The sequence below is a fragment of the Leucoraja erinacea genome, chromosome 13 (genome assembly GCF_028641065.1).
Source record: "Leucoraja erinacea ecotype New England chromosome 13, Leri_hhj_1, whole genome shotgun sequence".
NCBI lineage: Eukaryota > Metazoa > Chordata > Chondrichthyes > Rajiformes > Rajidae > Leucoraja > Leucoraja erinaceus.
This window is the reverse complement of record NC_073389.1, coordinates 34,932,588-34,957,282: the sequence shown is the minus strand read 5'-3', so window position 1 is coordinate 34,957,282 and position 24,695 is coordinate 34,932,588. Positions and strand designations below refer to the sequence as shown.

General features: G+C 44.0%; 1 protein-coding gene across 4 annotated transcripts in view; it reads right to left on the bottom strand.

The window, feature by feature from the left end:
• LOC129702855 (H(+)/Cl(-) exchange transporter 4) overlaps positions 1 to 24,695 on the bottom strand; it is a 60,382-nt gene that overhangs the window by 16,949 nt on the left and 18,738 nt on the right. The window contains exons 1-9 of one of the 4 annotated variants that reach the window (XM_055644889.1): positions 22,890 to 23,340; positions 22,051 to 22,202; positions 14,836 to 14,935; positions 12,139 to 12,326; positions 8,218 to 8,340; positions 4,978 to 5,184; positions 3,120 to 3,200; positions 1,491 to 2,036; positions 199 to 385 (exon numbers count right to left, since the gene is read on the bottom strand). In XM_055644889.1, the coding sequence (XP_055500864.1) occupies positions 199 to 385; positions 1,491 to 2,036; positions 3,120 to 3,200; positions 4,978 to 5,184; positions 8,218 to 8,340; positions 12,139 to 12,326; positions 14,836 to 14,935; positions 22,051 to 22,194 (1,576 nt within the window). In that variant the 5' untranslated portion in view covers positions 22,195 to 22,202; positions 22,890 to 23,340. The other 3 variants (XM_055644892.1, XM_055644891.1, XM_055644890.1) reach the window with 3 other exon arrangements.

Sequence of the window (24,695 nt, the reverse complement as noted above, 5' to 3'; positions counted from 1 at the left end):
GTGGGCAATGTCAATGGGATATCTTGGCAAGTTGGACCAAATGGCTTGTTTCTGTGCTGTGTGACTCTATGCTGCCTGGTGCTGCCTGACCCACCCAGTTACTTCAGCATTTTGTGTCTATCTTCAGTTTAAACCAGCATCTCCAGTTCCTTCCTACACTCTATGACTCTAATAGACAGTCTATCGGTGTTCACTCACCAAGACAGGCTGCCGCGCCGACCATTGCGTAGAGCCCAGGTGTGACGCAGTCGGCTCCAGGCCTACACCAGCTCTTGAAGATGAACCAGTCATGGTGGTGATAGGCCATTTGCTCCACACCAATGCCAACCATTCTACCAGCTATTGCCCCAACAGCCATACTTGGTATAAACAGTCCCGATGGCATCTGCAGGGACATTGGGGAAAAAACATATCACAATACGCCTTGGTGTAACACACAAACCATTAACAAACATCTCCATTCAGTAATACCACATGGACAAATCAGTTCAACCACCATCCAAGATGCCACCATCAGCAGAGCCAATTTTCACTCCACATGACATCATGATCAACTTGAAATGATCAAAAACTACCCCAAATCATCTCGGCCAGAATACTGAGGTCATAGCATTATAAAGAAGTACAGGACGGAAACAGGGCCCTTCAACCCACTAATAACCTGTATACACTAATGCTATATCAATCGTTACTTTGACTGGATAGCACACAAACAATCTTTACTTTGACTGGATAGCCCATGTGCACATGACAATAACAAAACAAAACTCAACTGAATTAAATGTAGTTGGTGTATTCTGCTGAAAACATAATGGAAGTATATTTTTCACTTCCAGTAGCAGTCCTGTGACTTTAGTATATCAAAGTTTAAGATCCCCTGGGTGGTGGACATGGGGATGAGGTGGGAAAGTGGAGAAGGTGCAGGATCTTCGTAAATGGTCAAGGAGGCCATTTGGCTAACTCATGCTCCTGTCTTCTGCACTGTAATGTCCTTACTTGATTCATTCACTGCCTCGTCAAGAAAACAAAGGAAACGTAGCTATACATGCTACTTAGCAATTGCAAATAGTGTTGCTCTAGGGAGAGGTTCAGCAGGCTTGGACTTTGTTCCTTGGAGCGTAGAAGGATGGGGACGTTCCTGGCCAAAGGGTGTGAAGAAGGATTTTGACTCAAAACGTCACCTATTCCTTTTCTTCAGAGATGCTGCCTGACCTGGTGAGTTATCCCAGCATATCTGAGAACTATATTCTGCACATTCCCCTTTTCTGTAACTATTATGCTTCAGTTAGTTTTGATTGTATTTATGTATATACCATTATCTGATCTGAGTGGATAGTTTTTCACAATATTTCGGTACTCGTGACAATTATAAACCTAAAGCTAATGGTTCACCTCTGGTCTGATAGGTTTGATTGGTGAATTCTCCCTGTGCCTGTGAGGATGTTAGCATGAAGTCGGCTCACTAACAGTGGCCGTGTGGCCGTCCTTACCTTCATTCCAAACGTGAATATGGTGATGATGATTTTGAACACAAGGGCGAGAGCCAGCTGCCATATCGCAGCGTAGACCCCAGGGCCGGCTGGACGGTCAGGTATATCGTCCACGGGCCGGGTCATGTTGGGGTCATTGATATAGTCGCAGAGCTGCGAAGATTCCAGCGCCCCGCAGTCGTTGAAGAGCTCAGAGATGAGCTCGCTGGTGCTGCGCCGCGTGTACTGGTTGGGAAAAGCAAAGATGGCGGTGATGGCCGTCACGGCGATCACCTCCAGCACTGGGTACCGGCCCAGGTTCGTGCTCTTGCGCTTCCTGCACCAGGCGATGTTCCCTCGGATGAAGAGCGTCCCCCACAGACCGCCAAAAACCCCCAGGAGGATGAAGGGCACCAGCTCCGCCATGTACCACGGCGTGTGGTACTCCACGTAGAACAGCACCAGCCGACTGTTCCCAAACGGGTTGATTGAGCGGAGAGTGAAAGCGGCCACCAGCGCAGCGAAGAACGACCTCCAGAGAGTCTTCAGTGGGAAGTAGTAACTGACCTGGAAGACAACAGGAGAATCCACCATCACTTACTCTGATTCAACAAGGACCTTGGCGGGGCATGGAGCAGAGAAGTTGTGGTACTCCCCAGCAACTCCCCCCCACCCCAAACAGGCCTTTCAGCCCTGCTCGCCCATGCTGACAAACATGTCACCTCTATACGAGTTCCCACTTACCTGCATTTGTCCATATCCCTCTAAACCATTCCTATCCATGTACCTGTCTAAATGCCTCTTAAATGTTCTTATAGTACCTGCCTCAACTACCTCCTCGGGCAGCTTGTTCCAAATGCCCATGTAAAAGTTGCCCCTCAGGTTCCTATTAAATCTTTCCACTCTCACCCATGTCCCCTGGTTCTTGATTCCCCTATTCTGGGTAAAAGACACCGTATATTTAGCAAATCTATTCCCTTCATGATTTTACGCACACAATTTCCTCTTGCACATTCATGTTATGGGAATTATTGATGTCACTTATTGCCAGGAAACCTGCTGGGCCATTCCAAAGAACCCTCAAGTTTCAGCAGCACTAATGAGTCAGACTGGACAAGGATGGCCGATTTTCATTCCCGAGGTTGATTTAACCAGATGTGATTTTACATCAATCCTGAAATATCAATGCCAGAAACACTCAACCAGTTAGGCAGCATCTGTAGAGAGAGAAACAGAGCTAACCTCTCAGACCAAAGACTTTGCATCAGAACTGAAACGTTGATTCTGTTTCTCTGTCACAAATGCTGCCTCACCTGTATGGTGCATAACATGAGATTTTTAGGCCACTGCTATGAAAAAATGTTGGAAGTATTTTCTGCTTTTATTTCACATATGCAAGAAGAGAGAGCTTAACTCTGCTCAATTTAGAAGCGGGAACACCGGATTCCCAACGGATGCAAATGCGGCCACTGGATGCCACCTGTCTGGAGTAGGGCTGAAACGCATAACCTTCTGTCACCGTTTCACCTCTCAGTCAAGACTCTTTCTGAACTTACTTGGTTGTTATTGATGAAGTTCATTGATAACCATTCAACATTGCGTAAGATTTAGCCCGGGGGTAGCCTCAGTTAGAGTAGGAATATACTTTACCTCTTCCAAGCTGAAAAGCACACCGCCAATGGGTGCGCCAAAGGCAACCGAGACTCCGGCGGCAGCTGCAGCCGACAGCACCTGGAAGGTGGACAAATACTCTGGTTATAAACTTCCTGTCGGCTTCCATGTCACAATAAACATACAATAGAAACCCTTCCCCTTCCATCTTTTTAACCACTTGCTTCCCAAATCACACTAGCAATTCCATCCATCTAAAGTCCAGTTTGGTTTAGTTTAGAGATACAGCATGGAAACTGGCCCTTCGGCCCACCTAGTCCGCATTGACCAATGATTCCCGCACACTAGCACAACGCTACACACACTAGGGACAATTTTACATTGATACCAAGCCAATTAACCTACAAACCTGTACATCTTTGGAATGTGTGAGGAAACTGAAGATCTCGGAGAAAACCCATGCAGGTCATGGGGAGAACGTGCAAACTCTGTACTCTGTACAGACAAGCACCCGTGGTCAGGATCGAACCCAGGCTCAGTATGGCAGTAGCTTTACCGTTATGCCACCGTGCCGTCCTAAACAACGTGATCTTCACTGCAAGACAACTTGAAGAGAAAGATCAACTTCTATAAGCGGCTTTTTTTTTTACCTCCTTAAAGCCTTTGACCAGATGGTGAACTCACCTAAAATTCAGTCGCACACAGAAATATGTCTCCATCTTACAATGGAACCAACCTCAATGAAGACCAGTGACAAGCAATGATGCATCATTGCCCTGAGATTTCTCTCAAGCCTTTTGAGGTGCTGCAGCTCACCTCCAACAAACCTCCTGCAGGAGGAGAGCCAACCTTCAAAACTAATGGGGATCTATGCAACCCTGACCAACATCTATTGCACCTCAGCAGTGGAGCTGCAGTTTGCAGTGGTTGTATTTGCATTTACCCAAAGACAACATACCAAGGCCAACATTATCACCACTGAGGCCTATGAGATGCCGTGTTTTACACTTGAAAGTCCGCAAGACAAAAGGGTCCTCTATAACCTGCCCTGGCTGCTCCACTGCCCTCCAACAACCAACGTTCATGGCACCCTAGAAAACATGGATCACCTCTATATCTTGGAAACCCTCTTGATGAAAGCAGACATCAGTACTGGAATTCACCCTTACTCTCAATGCATCCGCATAACGTTAGGTCAATTGTAGAAAAGGATGTTTGAAGATTAACACCTTGGACCTTGAATGAAACTCATTGTCCACAAGACAGCAGTGATCCATTCCAAAATACTTCTGAGACGCTCAGGCAGCATCTTGAGATATTGGTGAGATACCACCAATGCTGCCTCCATAAAATCTCCATATACACCAGAAGGACAAGTGAACCAGCATCAATGCCCTTTCTAGTATTGACTCAGCTATAGAGCCACATCATTCGCATGCCCGACATGCGATTCTCAAAACCGACACTCGATCCCGAGATCTATCATGGGAAGTGATTGGCAGGAGCTCAGAGGAAAAGGTTCAAGGTCCCACTCACTGCTGAGGATCACTGCCCCAGGGCTGCTCAGTGAGTGAAGAAGGAGCATTCGGGACAATATTGGGAACCTCGACTCCTTGTATCAGGAGCACACAGAATCCACGAGTTACCTATCCTATTATCATCACATCAGCCACCTGCTGCCTCATCTGTGGATGAATCTGCGTTCCCTGCATTAGCCGCAAGACCCACTAAAGCAGAGTGGAAGTGAGTCATCGTTGATCTTCAAAGAGGGTCAAAGAAGAGGGAGTTATCAACTGGCAAAGGACTGTAGTTTGTAAGTTCAACTCCATTTGGGATTGGAATCCCAGGCCCCACCAGTTATTTTTAAGCCACAATACTCTACAGCAATGTCACTTACTTCTCTCCTCTTTCCTTCATTCTTACTGTACTTTGAAAACAAGCAGCAGAAGAGGTTGCCACAACAACAAGCCACGTGCACCAGTGGTCCTTCCTTCCCAAGGCTGAGGCCAGAGGAGACGGCCAACACTAAGGTTACTGTTTTAATCAGTAAAGTCCACTTGCCCAGGTAGCCCCTGATAATGAAGCCACTGAGGATAGTTTTAATCTAGAAAAATAAAATTCAAGCCAAATGAAAGGTTATTTGAGATACATACATCCTTCAGTGAAACACTGGTCAGACCAGAAGAATACTTTACTAAATAAATAATTTGTTAAAATTGTTAAACTTCTCAACTATAGCAGTAGCATGACAGAATATATTATTATACCGAGACACTACGCATGCCTTAACAGTCCTTCGTTTCTTCAGTTTGCAGCTCTGGATTCCTTGTCAACCTCTCACTTATTTCAGTTCACAATTAATGGCTGTGCCCCAAACTAAATCTGGAATTCCCTCCCCAATGCTCTCTTCCTCCCTCCCTGACACCCCCTCCATACCTGACGCTCTCTCACTGTATAACACTCCTTCTTTGCCTGGTGCTTTTTTGTTCTAGACAATCTCCTTCCCTCCCTGATGCTTCTTCTCTCCCCAATTCTTCCTCCCTTTCCATCTGATCCTCCTTTGTGACTCAGCCTAAAATCTCCCACTTTGACCAGGTATATGTCACCTGTCCTAATGTCTTTTGTGTGGCTCAGTATCAACAAGTTTGTCTCTTTAGCCTCCTGTGAGCAGCTTGGCGAGTTGAATGACATTAAAAAGTACAATTTAGAGACAACTTGTTCAACAAAATAAAAGGGGGAAGTTATAAAACAAGTGCGGCGAGTTTGCAGGGAACTACCGAGGTGGATGTTTACAGAGCTGAAAAGTTTACTCCATTGGCCTCTCTCTTGAAAGTCCCTGTCCTGCTGAGTTTTACCAGCATTTTATGCTTTCCTGTGTAATTTCCAGAAGCAATCACAACTTCTGCTGGTAAAGATAAGGTGCATTTTATTACACCAAAGGGGAATGGATGGAGATTATGATAATCAGGAATGCATTGATTTAAAGATGGTGGGAACAGATTATTTCCATGAACTAAACAGGAAATTGAACGGAAGGGGAAAAGAGGATGGGAGTGGGGTGGGCTGCAGAGGGGCCAGGCCACGGAGAGGCAGTTGAGCCGCCAAGAACAAAGAAGGACAAGTTGGGGGGGGCGAGTGGGGGAGGGGGGGGGGGAATGCCAAGAACAAAGTGGGACCATCGGGACTCTAGTGGGTACTTTTGTTATGTAGTCGGTGCCATATACGTGGCGGTTCTTTGCATACTTTGTATATTGTATGCAAAACAAAGAATTTCATTGAACCTAGTTACATGTGACAATAAAGTATTATCTAATTAATTGGAAAAGTATTTCAAAATTGCACCAGACATGATGGGCTGAACAATTTCTTTCTACACTGCATAACACCAATTTTATAAAGGAATGGGATGAGTCATTGTAAAAGTTATGAAGCACGCTTCAGGCTGGGCGCAGTGGGTTGGCTCACCTGATGAAAACATTTCTTAGGAATGCCACACCAGCTCACCACTCACTGCCTGCTGCCCTGTGCAGAGGGGGAGCTTCCGGGGCACAAGAGTGGCCAGTCCTGGGTCACTCGACCAACACTTTCAGAACGTGCTTCCTGAAACACAGATTTAAAGTCTGTTGTTGTGGCATTGCCTTCCTTGGGATTGGGAAATGTGGCCGCTTTCATCTCTTTCAGCAATCCATGATGACGAGGGATTCTTACCCTAGTCTCCTCAACAAAGCCTGTGACTACCTCTGCTCCATTATTTAGCTGGCTCCTCTCCCCTTCCCCCATCCCAAACTCCAGACCTCTCTGCCAATCATCGTGGACCATTCACAAGTGTTCCCCCCCCATCCATAATTTTATCAGAAGCCAGGGGGCATAGATGCAATATTATATGTAACTTGTGTAGGAAGGAACTGCAAATGTTGATTTAAACCGAAGATAGACACAAAAAACTGGAGTAACTCAATGGGTCAGGCAGCGTCTCTGGAGAAAAGAAACCGGTGACGTTTTGGGTTGAGACCCTTCAGACCATGTATTGAGGAATCCATTCAAGAGGGTTTATTGCATGGCGTTTTGAGACAGTAGAGGGCAGCAGAGAACACTCTATACTACCCAAGTCACAGGGACATGGAGTTATACAGCAGACACAGCCATGCTGACAAGCTGCACAACCAAGCGCCAGACCCAGATCCCTCCAAACATTTCTTATCCCTGTACCTGTCCAAGTGTCTTTTAAATGTTGTAATTGTACCCGCCAGTACCACTACCAACTCATCCTAGATATGTACCACTCTCTATGTGGGAAAAGTTGTCCCTCAAGACCCTTTTAAATCTTTCCCCCTTCACATTAAACCTATGCCCTTTAGCTTCAGATGCCCCTACTCTTGGGTAAAGACTGTGGATAAACTGAGAGAGGAACAAAAGACAGATCATATCCAGCCCCTGTAGATGATTAAAACCAGTTCATTAGAACAGGACAAGTTGCCAATCTATCTGTTGTTATTCCTGCACAAGGGGTTCCTGACCATAAGTGGCTTATTGTGTGAGACCCTGAGAAGCGCTCTGCTGCTTCCTAAAGGCGAGAGAGCAAAATGGTGAGTTTAGTTTAGTTTAGAGATACAGTCCACATGGGCCATCGATCACCCGTACACTAGTTCCATGTTATCCTAGTTTTGCATCCTACACATTAGGGGCAATTTATAGAAGTCAACTAACCTACAAATGTGCACGCCGTTGGAATGTGGGAGGAAACCGGAGCACCCAGAAAAATCCCATGTGGTCACGGGGATAACGCCCAAACTCTGTGCAGACAGCACCCGTAGCACGATCAAACCCAGGTCTCTGGCACTGTAAGGCAGCAACTCTATTGCTACGCCACTGTGCCACACAATAGCAGTGAGCTATCTCAACTTTGTACAGGATCATCTCTGGGCCCTGTTGAAATGAAGGACCTTTGTCTCACTACAATACAAAGCATTAAAACCTATGCCATCATCTTGCTGAAGACATTCAGCCAGTGTACAGTGCGCCACCAATTGCTTATCGTTAGTTCTGAGGTAGTACTGTTTATATTCACTAACACAGAGAGTAGAATGTAAAGGGTGCCTGCAGTGAACAGCTTTAACTTCTTGTGACTGGCACCTACCTCAGGAATTCCAGAGCCACAAGCATAGGGGGCAAACACCTTGACCAGCGACACTCCCAGGAAAGCAAAGGTCAAGGCCCACAGAACGTACAAGAAATAGTTCAGAATGTATGCGCTGGCTCCCTAGGGAAATAAAAACACATTACAGTGCTGTTAAATGTTGTAGAATAGTATAGCATGGATGCAGACCCTTCCTGCCCATTGAGTCTGTGCCAACCGTCAAGCACCCATTCACACTAATCCCCTCCCCTTTCCTTCACAGTGTCACTGAGTAATACAAATGCAAAGAGTAGGAGTACTGCTGCAACTGTGTGCAGACTGGGATACTGCATGGGAATTACCAGCTCTTGCTTGGTAGGAGACATGCCCATAAACCTTCATCGTTGTTCTAACCTTGGCAACCACCGCCAGTGAGGTCTTTGTCCCCTCTGCAAACGTGGCTTCAGCAGGACAAAGTAAGAATACCCTTAGTGAAATGTGGGTCACTCATAAACTTTTCGCGCTGAGGTTTCAGTAGATCCATGGACCTTTGTGGTCTAATATGAAGTGTTGTGAGCACTTCTACCCCGCCCCTCTTCCCTTATCCACGTCTGTGAGGTGTCTGCTCGGTCTCCTAGTCATGCTGCCTCATAATATTCAAGCACTTAGGTAGCCAGCAACTGGTTTGTGTCTGCTCCGTCTCCTAGTCATGCTGCCTCATAATATTCAAGCACTTAGGCAGCCAGCAACTGGTTTGTGTCGAAGTATAAAGTCAGCAAAATGATCTTCAGCACCTGACGAATCACTCCCAGTTTATCGTAGTTGATGTTTGCAACTGCCTGAAGAAATCATCACAGTTAGAAAATGGAGCATATGACAGACACCAGCTTCTAAACACCAATGAGATCCAAGTTAATTCCAGAAACTTCAAGGGGGAAATGAAAAAGGACATACTACAGCTAAGAGTCCATGAAAGAAGTTTAGCAGCGGGCATAGAGAGGTGCAGAAACAAATTCTACTGGCATGTGTTGGGGGAAATGATTAGAGGCCAACCAGAGGCTAAAAAGAAGCAGAGGGCACAGCTGAGGTAGCAAATCAGTCTTTAACAAAGGGAAGATGGTGCTGGAGTCTCAACAAGTGAAGATGTATTTGAGATTCTGAATGAGATAAAATTGGTAAAGAAGTACCAGAAAGATTAGTTGCACTTAATGTGGATAAATCACCTGATCCAGATGAGATACATCCTAGGCTGCTGAGGAAAATAAGGGAGGAAATTGCACAGGCCCTGGCCATTATCTTCCAAACTTCTACGAGTGCCTGAGGACTGGAAAATTGCAAATGTTACACCCTTGTTCAAAATAAACACAGGGATCAACCCAGTAACTATAGACCAGTTTACCTTTAATGGTGGGGAAACTTGCAGAAGCAGTAAATAAGTCACATGGTTTGCTTGTCTTCATTGCTCGGGACACTGAACATAAGAGTCCGGAAGTCATGATGCAGCTCTATAGGACTTTGGTTAGGCCACATTTGGAGTATTGCATGCAGTTCTTGTTTCCCCATAACTGGAAAGATGTGGAGGCTTTGGAGAGGGTGCAGAGGAGGTTCACCAGAATGCTGCATGGATTAGAAGGTTTCTGCTACAGGGAGAGATTGAATAGACTTAAGATTGTTTTCTCTGGAACATTGTAGGTTGAGGGGAGACTTCATGGAAATAAATACAATTATGTGAGGCAAATGTGGTAGACAGTCTGAACCCTGTTCCCCAAGGTGCAAATGTCCAACATTACAGGGCATAGCTATAAGGTGAGAGATGTGTGGGGTTCTTTTTGTACAGAGCGTGGGGGCCTGGAATGCATTGTCAGATAAGATAGTGGCATTTAAGACGCTTTTAAATAGGCACAAGGTAGTGAGGGACCAGAGGGTTATGGATCATGTGCAGGCATATGAGTTCTGTTTACCAAGGCATCATGTTTGGCACAAATAGAGTGGGTCGAAGGGCCCGTTCCTTTGCTGTACTGTTCTATGTTCTATGTTAATCAACAAACAGGGACAAATGTAGCAAATATGAATTTTACTTAAAGAAGAACTTCCAAAGATATTTGATTAAGTACCACAAAATAAGCTTGTCTTCAAGACTGAATGTTGTATAAATAAAGTATAAACAAGGAATAAATGTTGTAATAGCATTGACACAAAATTGGCGAAGTAACGGGTAATTTCTCAGGTCAGTACTGGGACCACTGCTTTCCCTGATAAATATTAATAGCTTGAACTTTTGGCATCAATTCCAAATTTGGAGACAAAAAATTGTGACAAGAAAAGGAATAGGCCTCAAGTATATATTGTCACATTAGTGAAATGGGTTGAGAAGAGAAGAGTTAACAATTTGAACTGTTGAAAAGAAAAACAAGAAGAGATAACTGAGGATGCAATTTTATTAAAAAAAACGAAAAGAGATCTGGGGATGCATAATTTGATGAAAGTAACGAGGAAAACCTCGGATTCTATTTTAAAAATCAAGAAGTAAATGCAAGGAAGTCACGACGATCCTTCATAAAACGTTGATTTGGCCACAGCCAGAGTATCATGACCCATTCTGGGCACGATATTTTATGAAAAATATACAGGCTTTGGTGAAGGTCAGAAAAGAGTTATCAAAATGATTCCAGGAATGATGAGAAATTGGGTTGTTTTCCTTCGAATAAGGAGATCTCACTGAAGGATTTGAAATCATAATGCATACTGACTGAGCATGCAGCTAGAGTGAAGAGGTGGCACACATAGAATGAAGGTAATTAGCCGAAGAACTAGAAGTGACATGACAAAATCCCTTTCACCCAGTGAATGGTTAGTCAGAAATGAACTGCCAGGAGTAGTAATGGAGGTGGATTCAACCGAAGCAGTCAAAAGGGAGATAATATGTATGTAATACAAATTAAATTGCAGCAATTAATTATTTTTTGAGAGGAAGGAGGGAAGTGAGATTAACTGGATGGTTCTTACATAGAACCAGTATGGACAAATGGCCTCCCTCCATGCTACTACAATTCTTTGATCAAGTGAACCTGCAACTAACCTGGAAGTAGCGGTAATGGGTAAGGGGTGGAGGTTGGTGAGAGTGTTCGATCTCGCCGCACATTGTATGTCCAGCAATGCAAGTCTAAAAAAGGATAGCATCACTGACTTGTGTTATTATCTGCCTTCTCTGTATACAACTGCCAATCATCAACCATGCGGTTAACACCTTCACCAATATGCAATCAGGAACGATGCGGCCCAAAGGTATGCTTGCATCACATGCTGTTTGGGATCTCAAGGGACACTGGTAGAACTCATATAAAGGCCTCCCACGATTCTAGTATTTCACTCAATGCATTTGTGCCTTGTGGGTTGTTATAATATTCTTAGGTCTCTACAACTGGTTTGTTTTGGATTGTGTACTTAAAGCCCCGTCCTTTAGAAATTGACAGCCCAAGTCCTGCAAGGCTGGGTTCTCGGCCCACAGAATAATAAATGATGTTCCCACTGCACACGTCCTCTAGCTCATTATTGATAAGCACTAGCAGACACCTGGGAAGAGATTACTTTCTAAGAACCCCAGTTCGTAAATGTTTTGTAATGGGGTAGAACACAAAGAAAAACAACTAAAAACTGCGTTTGGAGCTGGAATCAACTTCTTTCATTCTTGCAAGATGTAACGCTGCTTTGCAACATTTCACTAAGTTACATCTCAAGAAATGTTCCTGGCTGATGATGCACCTAAATGTTAAACTCCATTGAGGAGAGGCCTGAACAAATGGATAATCCAAAGGGGAATGTTCTGTTACAACCTTGAATAAAGTTGTGGAGATAACTACGTTCAAATTAATTAGCCGCAGTGACATGGCGTCCTGCAGTCTGTTAGCAACAAGCGCCAAATGGAATTCCGTGATTTCTTACATCTGATCGGTTGGCCAAAAGCTCTGACCACGTCTTCCACTGAGGACATTTATCTCTGTCCTCAAAGGTTGTCTCGTTGGAAGTCCAGCAGCACTGCTCGTGACTGAACCAAAATCCGGCCAAGCACACCCCTTCCTTCAGGTCCGTCATCCAGTCGACAGCCAGATCAATCACTCCAGCCAGTGTCCCTAAATAGGCAGAGCAGAAGCCAGCATGGGAGAACACTGTGTTTACTGTTCATGTTGGGGACGTCAAGCAATGGAGGACAAACTGTCGGGAGAACACTGTTGCTAACTGTTACATCATCCGTTCGGGGGACGTCAAAAATCCCACCTTTATGATGAGAAAAAAACACATCCCATGATGGAGGACAAACAGGTGTGTCGCCTATTTCCTTCGCTCTATAGATGCTGCTGCACCCGCTGAGTTTCTCCAGCTTTTTTGTGTACCTTCGTGAATATAACAATGTTACAAAATTTTGAGATTTAAAAAATCAAGTCTGCAATTTATCCCATCAGATAGATAAAAGCATAAAAGGAAGAACTACCCCTCTCACTGCTAATGTTATGGCCATTTTCATACTCGGAAATTAGCATCTTGTTCCCTATTGCTTTTCCATTGACTTAACACAAAAGCTGTGATTTTCAGTGGGCATTTTGTATCACTTGGCGGAGAGGGATTTCTTAAGGCTGCTAGTTGATGAAGAAAAATCGATCGGACTTCCGCTCCTGGTTTAAAAAAAATATATATCGCTGGACAATTTAATGGTTGGATTAAAGCATGCGACTTCAGGTACGTAATATGAGGGAAATTTCACATATATATCCATGTGTTACATCCCGATTCGGCCATGTCAGTGCTAGGAAATTAAAAAAAATACGACAACTCTCATCGCATTATATTGAGAGTAAATTCTCTTTTGTCTAGATTAATTTATTTTGGGATATTGCTAAATATCCCCAACAGTTTTTAATTATTGTGCAAAAAATAATAAATTTGAGAGTGTAAAAAATTTGGCATATAAATTCATGGATTTAAAAATCATGTTATATTGTGAATTCTTGTGTGAACGGGATTAGTTTGTTATTTGGATACTTAGGCTATTTTTTTTTAAATTAGCCTTTCTTAAGAAATGGATAGATGTTTAGATCTAGTCCCTGAATTTAGATGAATTTAATTGATGAGATTAATTGAATTGATTTGATGGAACTGATGAATATGAATTTCTTGTTGGGTATTTACTATTTGTTTTAGCATTTAACTTTATCATTTTTTTTAATAAAACTGCAAATAATAACTTGTTTCTGTTAATGCTGTTCAGTGTTTTTTCTCTTTACATTTTAAACAAATGTCTCCGAAGAAGAAATGCAAAATTGTCAATCTAAATGCCCAGCAAAAGAAACTGATTTAGACAGCATTCGCAGAGATTTTCCGAATTTGGACTATTCCAAATGTGATGATCTACGGGACATTCTTAATGGGAAAGTAGTGGGCAGAAAGGCATGTCGTGCGTGGTTTGAAGAGCAAAAACTTGCAGTTTACAATGCCAAAATTAAAAAGTTGAAGAAAAACAAGGTGTACAGAGTTGCTTATTGGTTACAATCTGAGGAGTATGATGATGCTACTGATTATGATATGCCAATGTATCGGATAGCAACTGATCTTCTCCATAAAGACTTGGTCTATTTCTAGAAATTGTGATTTCTTTACCTTTCTGTTACGGACACAGCATATAATAGTCAAGTCAAGTCAAGTTAATACAATAATATTAAAGTTCTGATCTTGAGAATATCACATTTTTGAATTTTCAAGGTAGTCTGGGTGTTTATTATTATTTCCGTCACACAGTCAATCTTGTAATTAGCTACAATTAGGTAACTAACTAATTATATGCTTTACTTTCAGGTCATCCAAGTAAGATGTTTCATATTTGTTTCAGAATGCTTCAATCTCTAATGTGAAAATTTCATTCAGTTCTCTTAATTTTTAAGAAAGTTATGGGTTTTTATGTCAATCGACTGTCCTTAATCACAGCTTTTGTGTTAAGTCAATGGAAAAGCAATTGGGAACAAGATGCTAATTTGCGAGTATGAAAATGACCATAACATTTTTAATACTGAAGATATGAAAGTGAATTAGGTATCAAATTAAAGTTATTTTTATGCTTTATCTGATGGGATAAATTGCAGGCTTGATTTTTAAAATCTCAAAATTTTATAATGTTCCTATGAAGAGGAGGGGGAGGGAGTGCTCAGGAATGAGGGGAAAAGAGCCATGCCTGCGCAATTAGGGGCTATGGGTGAGTGGTGGTATATTGGGTTGGGTGAACGGGTTGCATTGGGGGAACGGGTGAGTAGTGAAATATTGCGTTGGGGAATGGGTTAAGTTGGGGGACCAGGCCTCCCGTGTGACTGGGACCCAACGGGTCCCACTTAGTCTAGTTACCTTCTAAATGTGAGTAGTAAAGCCAGCTTTATTTAATATTGCCATGTGAGACATTGTGCTCTTCTTGATAGATAGCCTAGTATTCCTTCAGCATTTTGACTGTGCTCTGCACCTGCCCAACACATTATGGAAAATACTCCAAAATAAAACACTCTGTCATGTTGTCCCTGCCCGATCCCATTCAATAATTTGACACCAGCTCCTGGAGGTGACATACACTGCACGAATAACAGTAAATCCGAGATGTTGTACCTGCCAGAAGTCCAATGAGCAACATCACCACCCATCCTGACCACGCGTCCAACAGGCCTTTGATACATTCCCATATCGACTCTTTACTTTTGCTCTTGATCTGAAAGTAAAGGTAGAGCAATTATAGAATGGATTTGAATTGGTCTTATTGTAGCCATTAAACTTTTATTGTCAATTATAGCAGTAAGTGTAGCAGTAGGATACTCGGCCCCTCAAGTCTGTTCTGCCACTTAATAAGACCAGGGCTCAGCCAATTGTAACCTCAATTCCACATGCTCATCAATATGCCAGAACTTTCACCCTCTGGTTGATTAAGATTGTATTTAGCACTGCTTTAAAGCGTTCAAGTAGTCTGCTTTCACCCCACTTTGAGGAAGATTCATTAACTCTCTGAAAGTAATGATTTTACCTTATTTCTATCTTAAATGGGTGACACCCTATATTTAAACAGTGACCCTTTGCTCTAGATTATCCCAAAGTAGGAAATGTCATCTTCATATCCATCCCAGTGAGGCGGCGAGGTTCGGCGGTCCCGGTGCGGCGGCGACGTTTTGGTGGCGATAGTCGGAGGAATCGAGGAGGTAGCAAGGGTCGGCGTTATCGGTGAGGGGTCGATAGTCAGATTTACCGGTGAGACAGCGAGGATCAGCGTTATCGGTGGGTGGGTGAAGGTTGGCGGCAGCGGCCACGTGGAGGTCGGCGATGGTGATCTGGGCATGAGATCGGTCAGGAAGGCGGAGAGTGCTGGTGCTGCTCCTCGTGGCAAAGATGGCGTCGCGAGACTCGGCCTGGCGGTGTTCGGGCAGGCGGCACGGGTCAGTGTTGGGGCCCGGGGGCCTGCAGGCTTTCGAGTCGCGGAGTGTCGGTGGCAGGAACAGCCTGGAGGTGGGCGAGTTTAAGGTCCTTGGTGGAGTCCAGGTGGGCCAGGAATCGTTTATTGAAGGCGTGCATCTGTCGGTGGATGAAGTAGAGCTGGGGATCCGTTGCAGGTCTGGGTGAGTGAAGCCCGAAGTTTCGGGAGAGTCAAAGCGAGGTCCTGTTGGTGCCGGCACATCGCAGCCAGAGTAGATCGTACAGCATGGAAGGAGAACTGCCGTGTAAGGTGGCAGATAGCAGGTCAGTATCTATAGTCCAGGTTGGGTCCGAACTGGGAGGTAGGGAAGTGGAGCTGGAAACCATGAGGTACAAGATGGAGGCGCAGGCAAGTCCCGAGATAGCAAACGTGGCTGTGGTAACGGGTCTGGGTTAAGATGTGGTCGTAGAGTTGGAGGGAAGGGGGAGGGGCAGTGAGGGAGGGGGGGGCAGTGAGAGAGAGGCGGTTGTTAAATTGTCTTCGGAGAGAGGAGGAGAACTTCTTCAAAGTAGGCATACCTTGAGGAGATTTCGCAGTAGAGTAGACAAAATGTTTAGAGCTGTCGTGAGTTTCTCAAAAACCCTTATCAATGCGAACTAGGAAACACTCTTGAGAGAAAACAAAGTGTTTCAAATATTCACAGCACCCATAGCATTCTTATATTCCCACAGCATAATGGTTGCTTGTGGATTTCACTTCTGAAACAATTCACCATTGATCAATGTTTAAACTCCGGACCCTTGACATCGGAAAACAATTCCTCCATTTACCTAACAAATGGATGCAAATCCTACGCCCAGTTCACCATTAATCATGTTCAACCTCCTGTTTCCTGTCATTAGGAGACAATTCCGCAATTTACCTAACAAATAGGTGCAATAATGGGCATCTCTATTACCCGTTCATGTGGAATTTACACCCGATCAATCTATTTATCGCCTTCCACTAACATCCTCTTCACTGTGTTGCCATTTTTCCCTATGGAGCTTTCACAGTACATAAGCTCTTGGGTTAAACATATTCCAAATTACTCATCTTTCTTATAATTTTCTGAATTTCCTACATCAAGAGTTATAGCTGCCTGCTATGCGTTGCCAGAGACAGTGCTGGAAGCAGATACAATAGAGGCATTTTAGAGGCTTATAGACAAACGCATTAAAATGCAGGGAAAGGAAGATCAATCAAGTGCAGGCAGAAGCAGTAAGTTAAAGTAGGCATGATGTTCAGCTCAGATATCGCGGGCTGTTTCTGTGATGTACTGTTCCATGTTCTATGTAACTGTTTTCCAACCACAGACTTTAACCAAATCTGGCCTGGCAAACTGAAAATTGGATTTACCACCTGGAATGGGAACATCTAAGTATTACACTTGCATTCTACATCACACCCTGTGCATTCCAATACCCAGGAACACTTCTCACCAAGGTTAAACTCTCCTGAATTTCAACCATCCAGTTTATTGCCCTGTCCAGATTGCACTCCCGAGGGCTACATCCACTCTGATTGCACTCAGGATTCAAGATCGTACGGTGACTGGATTCACTTTGCAAGAGTCTCCACACACTGAGTTTATCCTTCCCAGCAGTATATTCATCTACAACCTCAGGATATCTCAAAACACCTTCCTTCCATCCTGATGAGTCACGATTATGAAGGAAGCGCAGTCAGCAATTTTGGCCAGGTAATCTCCTCTGTTTAATGATGTGATTAAGCAAGACAAATAGGTTAAAGAGATCACTTGAAGAGCAAGTGTAAGCCAGAGTACTAAACATCACTTGTGGAGCAACTGTTAGCCAGGACTAATCAAGAATCTATCAATCTCCGCCTTAAAAATATCCATTGGCTTGGCCTCTACAGCAGTCTATGGCAATGAATTCCACATATTCACCACCCTCTGACTAAGGAAATCCCTTCTCATATCCTTTCTAAAGGTACATCCTTTTATTCTGAGGCTGTGGCCTCTTGTCCTATCCTCTCTGCAGTCACGCTATCCAGGCCTTTCACTATTCGATAAGTTTCAATGAGGTCCCCCTCATCCTTCTAAACTCCTCATTATCAATACAAGGTATAAACTTTGCAAAACACGCATTAACCGAGCTGTTTTCTCACGTGGTACCCAGGTTGCTCTCTGAGATTCTGGATCACAAACAAAAGCTGTGTATATCTCAAACTGGTATAAGCATCAGACCTCAGTCACCTGATTTTGGATCCACTCACCTCCTGATAACAACACTTCTGAACTGCCCTTTCTCCAAGCCTCCGCGTTTGAAAAGCAATGGAAATTATAAACCACTTATGCTTTCAGCACATTCTTCAGTTGAATACTCTTCCAACCATGAGGAAGGAGTGAAAGATCTCAATTCAGCATTGTAATTATTTTAATATATTTGTGATGCTAGGAATGATTTGAATACAAAGGACTCAGTTCAATGATTTCAGGTACATCACCCTGTTTAAAGTTAGGGTGGATCTATGAAGTGAGTGTAATATTATACTATACAGTCACAACTACTATCAAAACTTTCACCCTCAGAAGTCTTGAAGTAATCCTGGAGCACATGAGATGGCAGCTTGGGTAATGTTCGTTTCCAGGTAATTCAGGGTAATCTCTTAAAGGGGGTACAGAAAGAAAATGCTGATAATGCTCCCTCCCCTCTCAACTGCTGCCACTTTCAATGTGGTGCATGTTGACGACTCTGGGAGAGGAGGTCACAACGGCGGTGGTGGGGGGAGGGTGTGCAAGATACCGACAGGAGATGGTGGTGGCGGCGGTCAAGCAGGGGGTGTGAACAGAATGGCGGGTGAGAGGGGAGATGTCAGTGGCAAAGGTCTGAAGAAAGCGCAGTCCCCAGGGGCTGCAACATGATCCTCAACAACAGCCGCGTCAACTGGACTGTGCGGTGCGTGAAGCAGGGCTCACTGGCTCACCTAGCGAGTCAGGGGTGGTGCCAGATGCTGGGGCTGTAAGCGGATACCTTCTTCCAGTGTGCACAAAGGCACATTGACATGAATACTTAATGGAAAACAGTACAAAACAGCTCAATTCTTCCTGTTTAGATCACGGGCAACGCACTGAACTCACCAGCGTGCTGTTGCTCAGGGAATGAAGGATTCCAGCTTCAACATGCAGTCTTATAGACAATAGACAATAGGTGCAGTAGTAGGCCATAAGCCCCTTCAAGCCAGCACCACCATTCAATGTGATCATGGCTGATCATCCACAATCAGTACTACGTTCCTGCCTTCTCCCCATATCCCCTGACTTCGCTAGCTTCAAGAGCCCTTTCTAGCTCTCTCTTGAAAGTTTCCAGAGAACCGGCCTCCACCGCCCTCTGAGGCAGAGAATTCCACAGACTCACAACTCTCTGTGTGAAAAAGTGTTTCCTCATCTCCGTTCTAAACGGCTTACCCCTTATTCCTGGGAAGTAATGGGTGGAATATGGAACAAACAAAACGCAGTCTGTTTGAAAGACATTTGCCCAAAACAAAAATTCACCTCTTCCATTACAACAACACCTAACTGTAAAATGTTCCATCTATAATATGCACATCAGGAAGTTCTTTGACAGCACTTTCCAAACCACAAGGTCTAATGCCTCAAATGTTAATGGCAATAAACACATGGATGGCGTCTCCTGTACATGTAAAGTCCTCAGGCTTTCTCCATACTATGGAACGATGGAATATTATACCTCACTTACTCTAGCAACATTTAAGACTGATACATCTGTTTATCATGACAATAGTCAACTGAACTATAATACAAAGTTGCAAACATTAGCAAAGTGACACGGTGTCTTCAGTATTAGTAATCCCACCAACCTTAACACAACAGCTATCTTCACACTCACATACATGTATTTCACACAGGCAAGCTGCCTTTGGACTGTGACAGCACCCTAAAATGGATGCCATCCTAAAACTTGTTCCCCACAGCATAATCATGGAAGTGGTTCAAGATGGCTTCTCAATTAGGGATAGACCGTGGTGAATTTGGTGGAGAAATAGCATCAAACCAGGAAACATTTGCTGGCCCAACCATCAATGGCTCTGGGGCCTCCTAATGGACATTCAGGTGCTGAAGCTTCTGCCAACATTTCACTGCAGACAGGTGGATGGATGGATGCAGTAATCCACATGATGTTCAGCGCAGGGACGGGAACTTAGGCATTTTATCCTGAATTCCACTTGTCGAGGTACAAGGCTACACAATTGGTCTTTACCCTTTTGTCGTGAATGAATAGAAGGTTGGCGAGAGACCCAATCATGTTAAAAAGAGTTCTGATGTTGAGAGGCTTTTAGATAGAATCTTGGCAAAAACATTTACTCCTTTATTTAATCAACAACTTAAAATTTCTCAAGGATTGGCAATGTAGAATATTTTAATGTTGAGTTTGATCATCTAAGGTTTATTTTTTAAATGTTTAATATTTTTCAATGTTTCGGTATGTTTCAGAGACATTGATTGCATTTTATGTTACGGGTGATCTGAAATGTCTTCCTCTTTACCATAGTGTCTGAGCCTGTGACAGCATCATATTTATTTCCTGTGCCTCTTCCTGCATCTCCTCTGCTACTGGATTGAGCAATGGCAGAGTTCCCAAGTCCACATCTTCCACCCTAACAGCAATTAACAGATCATCTTTTGCATTTTCCTCCAGTTCCAAAAAGATTGCACCACAAAATATATATTCCCCTCACATGGCCTCACTCTATGAGATATTCCACAGATGTTGCCTGATTTACTGAGTTCCTAGGTGTAAATATCACCAACACTTGGTCTAACCCCATTGATGCCACAGCTAAGAAAGCACACCAACACCTCTATGTCTTCAAAATACAAAGGAAATTTGGTACATCTCCACCAATGAGTATAGAAGTTGGGAGGTCATGTTGCTGTTGCATAAGACGTTAGTAAGGCCACATTTAGAGTATTGTGTTCAGTTCTGGGCAAAATGTTATAGGAAAGATGTTGGCAAGCTGGAGAGGGTACAGAAAAGATTTACAAAGATGTTGCCGGGGCTAGAGGGTCTGAGCTATAGGGAGAGGTTGAGTTGGCTGGGACTCCATTCCGCGCAGGAGGATGAGGGGAGATCTTATAGAGGTGTATAAAATCATGAGAGGAATAAATCGGGTAGATGCACAGAATCTCTTGCCCAGGGTAGGTGAATCGAGGACATAGGTTTAAGGTGAAGGGGAAAAGATTTAATAGGAAACCAAGGGGTGCCTTTTTCACACAAAGGGCGGTGGGTGTGTGGAACAAGCTGCCAGAAGAGGTAGTCGAGGCAGGACTATCCCAACATTTAAGAAATAGTTAGATACATGGATAGTACAGGTTTGGAGGGATATGGACCAAACGCGTGCAGGTGGGACTAGTGTAGCTGGGATATGTTGGCCGGTGTGGGCAATAGGGCCGAAAGGCTTGTTTCCACACTGTATCACTCTAACTTACCAATTTCTACAGATGCCTCTAGCAAAGCATCGTATCTGGATGTATGTCAGCTTAATAAGCCAACTGCTCTTTCCAAGACTGCAAGAAATTGCAGTCGTGGATGTAATCCAATCCATCAGGCAACGCAGCCTCCCCCCCCACCCCCCACGACTACATCCAAACTTCATGCTATCTCAGGAAAGCTGACAACGTAATCATGGAATACTTATTCTCTCCCTCCCCTCTACCATCAAGCAGAAGATATAAAAGCTTGTGAACACATACTGCCGTATCATGAAGAGCTTCTTCCCCACTGTTATCAGGCTCTTGTGCAGACCTCTCTTATGCTAACCATGTATTCTTGATCTCCCATCCTCCTCGTTCTTGCACTGGCTTTTTATCTGTACGTTTTCTGTTGTTATAACATTTTTATATCTGCACTTGTTCTGTAGTTGTAACACTATATACTGCACTCCTTTTTGTTTCTTTTTTTGCACCACCTGTTGTACTCAGGTATGGTATGATCTGCGGGTATACCACACAAAACAATGTTTTTCACTGTATCTTGGTAGACATGACAGTAATAAACAAATACAAAGAGCCCAAGGTATTGGAACAAGCGTGTTAACATCAATGTATGTTTGTGTGAGATTGTATGTGTGCTTTGTGTGTGTGTGTTTGGGTGTGCTTTTGTGTGTGTACATTTGTGTGTTTTTGCTTGTGTGTTTTGTGTGCGTGTTTCAGTGCGTGTTTGTATGTGCGCATATTTGTGTGTGTGCGTGTTTGTGTGTGCGTGGTTATGTACGCGTGTTTGTGTGTGCGTGCGTGCACTGTGTGCGTCCATTTCCAGCATTTTCATTTTTAAGTGTGACCCAGTAACCCTTGAATTCTCCCACGTCCCACAAACAAATACTGAAAGCTTTGTGAATACCTTTCTATGTCTGTCGGTGTCACGGGACTTTTCTCTCAACCAATCAATGGTATGAAAGTCCTCATACATGCCAACCTCTGGGATTGATTCATCCAAGAAGTCCATTAAATTCCCTGAGCCATTCATCTCGTCTCCTGTTGCCATACCCAATCCTGTCAAAAGAAAAGCAAACATTCAAATAGATAAGAATATATTTCAAAAATGTACAGTACTTAGTCATTGAGTTTCAGCAGATAACATCGTTAATATATAGCTAATGTCACAATTCTACAAATAGCTTTAACAGTAAACGTTGTACAAAGTGTAACAACTTATTTTCATAATAGTCCAGCAACGTCCTTTGGGATAATGTACTCAGTTAAAGGCACAATATAAGTTCCAAATATTGTTGTTGTATATTTTGCACTGAGACCTGTGATTAGGTATTCTCTGGACATTATGTACACTCTCTAATCATATAATCCGTGGATGTTAGAACTCAATGCTGTGAACAGCACACCAATGTAGTCCATGGACTGCACGCTGTATGCTCTGTAAACAGCACTCTCTCTCCCCGCACTCTCTCTCCCCGCACTCTCTCTCCCCGCTGCGACCGCACTCTCGTCACTGCTTTTCCCCGCTGCCCGCTGGTGCTCTCTCCCCGCTCGCCGTACCGCAATCTCCACCACCTTCCTCTGTCTTCCTCACTGCAGTGTTTGAACCTCACCTTCCTGCAGGAATGCAAACCTCCGTCCACAGCGCCTCTCCTCCACAACCATGATCACCGGGACCTTGGTGTCAAGTGTAATCACATTAAATGACCGAGGCAGCAAAGATTTGCTTTCCCTTTAAAATGTTACCCTGAAGTCTGTTCCGTCCATCGGCGATGCACGGCACGGGGGCCACGTACAACTTGCAGTAAAGTTACAATGGGTCGTGACCACAGCTCAGGCACTCAAGCAAGAGCGCTTCCAATGAGCCACAGCTGACATCTGAAGGACAGCGACGGTATTGCAACAGAATGCAGTGGACGGTGTTAAAATAGCACATTCCATACACAGTAACCGATAGCAGTACGTAGTATACGGTATACTTTATAGAATACATTGCAACAGCAAGCAGTGACTATCCATTCCGTAGTCGGTATTGTTACAGTGTGCACTGTAAACAATGATCAGTTTAAAATCCAAACGGTACAATGACGGCATTCTCTGCGGGCAGAAATGAATTGTGTAGAAATTGCACTCTGTGTCTAGTACAGTAACTGTCCACTCCAGGCAGCATTGTAACAGTGTGCATTGAAGATAAAGCTATAAATTAGACTAGGCAGCTGTCACTTATACCTGGCAGGAAGCAAGTTATCCTCGTCTGAAGAAGGGTCTCGACCTGAAACGTCACCCATTCCTTCTATCCAGAGATGCTGCCTTTCCCGCTGAGTTACTCCAGCTTTTTGTGTCTATCATCCTTGTGTTGGATTAGTCATCCTCCTGACAAGATGCTTGGAACTCTCCTCCTGGAAACAGCCCCAACCCAGATAATGTTGGATTATGATATTCCAAGAGGATCAGTCCATCTCTCATGGGAACTTCGATTCTCCTTTGACCTTGTCCATTGCATCCGGGATTGGGAACTATATGCTGATGACCAGAGGGAATGGACTCCATGTTACGGTGAGCTGGATGTTCAAAAGACACCCACTTACCCCCACTGGGGAGGTCCTGAGATGCCTGAGTAGCCCACCCCTTCAAGACAGGAGGTCCTCCAATTGTAGAAAAAAAAGGAATTGCGGATGCTAGTTCACAACAAATAGACACAAAATGCTGGAGTAATTCAGCAGGTCAGGCAACATCCCTGAAGAACATGGATAGGTGACGTTTCGGGTCGGGGCGTTTCTTCAGACTGAAATGACCCACTGAGTTACTCCAGCACTTTGTGTCTTTTTGATCCTCCAGTTGTCCCTTGCAGATGAAGGTGCAGCCACCACCTTGGTCTTTGGGCTAGCTGTTGTTGACTGTTCTCTCAGGGCGGATGCATTGACAGACAGCAACACACTGCTGGAAGTGTCAGGCTACTATAGCAAAAAAAATGTGCAGTGGGGAACTGCAGTTGCTGGTTTAAACCATAGACACAAAAAGCTGGAGTAACTCAGCGGGACAGGCAGCATCTCTGGAGAGAAGGAATGGGTGATGTTTCGGCTTGAAACCCTTCTTCAGACCGTTTAGGGATAAGGGAAACAAGTGAACCATCCAATTTCCCTCTACTAACACTCTAAGTCCTCAGCCTTAATAACTTCTCCTTCGAATCCTCCCACTTCCTCCAAGTCCAAGGTGTAGCTATGGGCAAACGCATGGGTCCCAGTTATGCCTGCACTATCCCAGAACTCTATCTCCTTTACATTGAAGACTGCATTGGTGCTACGTCCTGCACCCATGCAGAATTCATGGACCATTAACTTCACCACCAATTTCCATCCTGCACTCAAATTTACTTGGGCAACCTCCGACACATCCCTCCCCTTTCTTGATCTCACAGTCTCCATCACAGGAAATAGACTGACTGACGTCTATTACAAACCCACTGACTCACACAACTATCTCGACTACACTATCTGTGAAAATTCTATTCCTTATTCCTCCGTCTATGCCGCATCTGTGCCCAAGATGAGG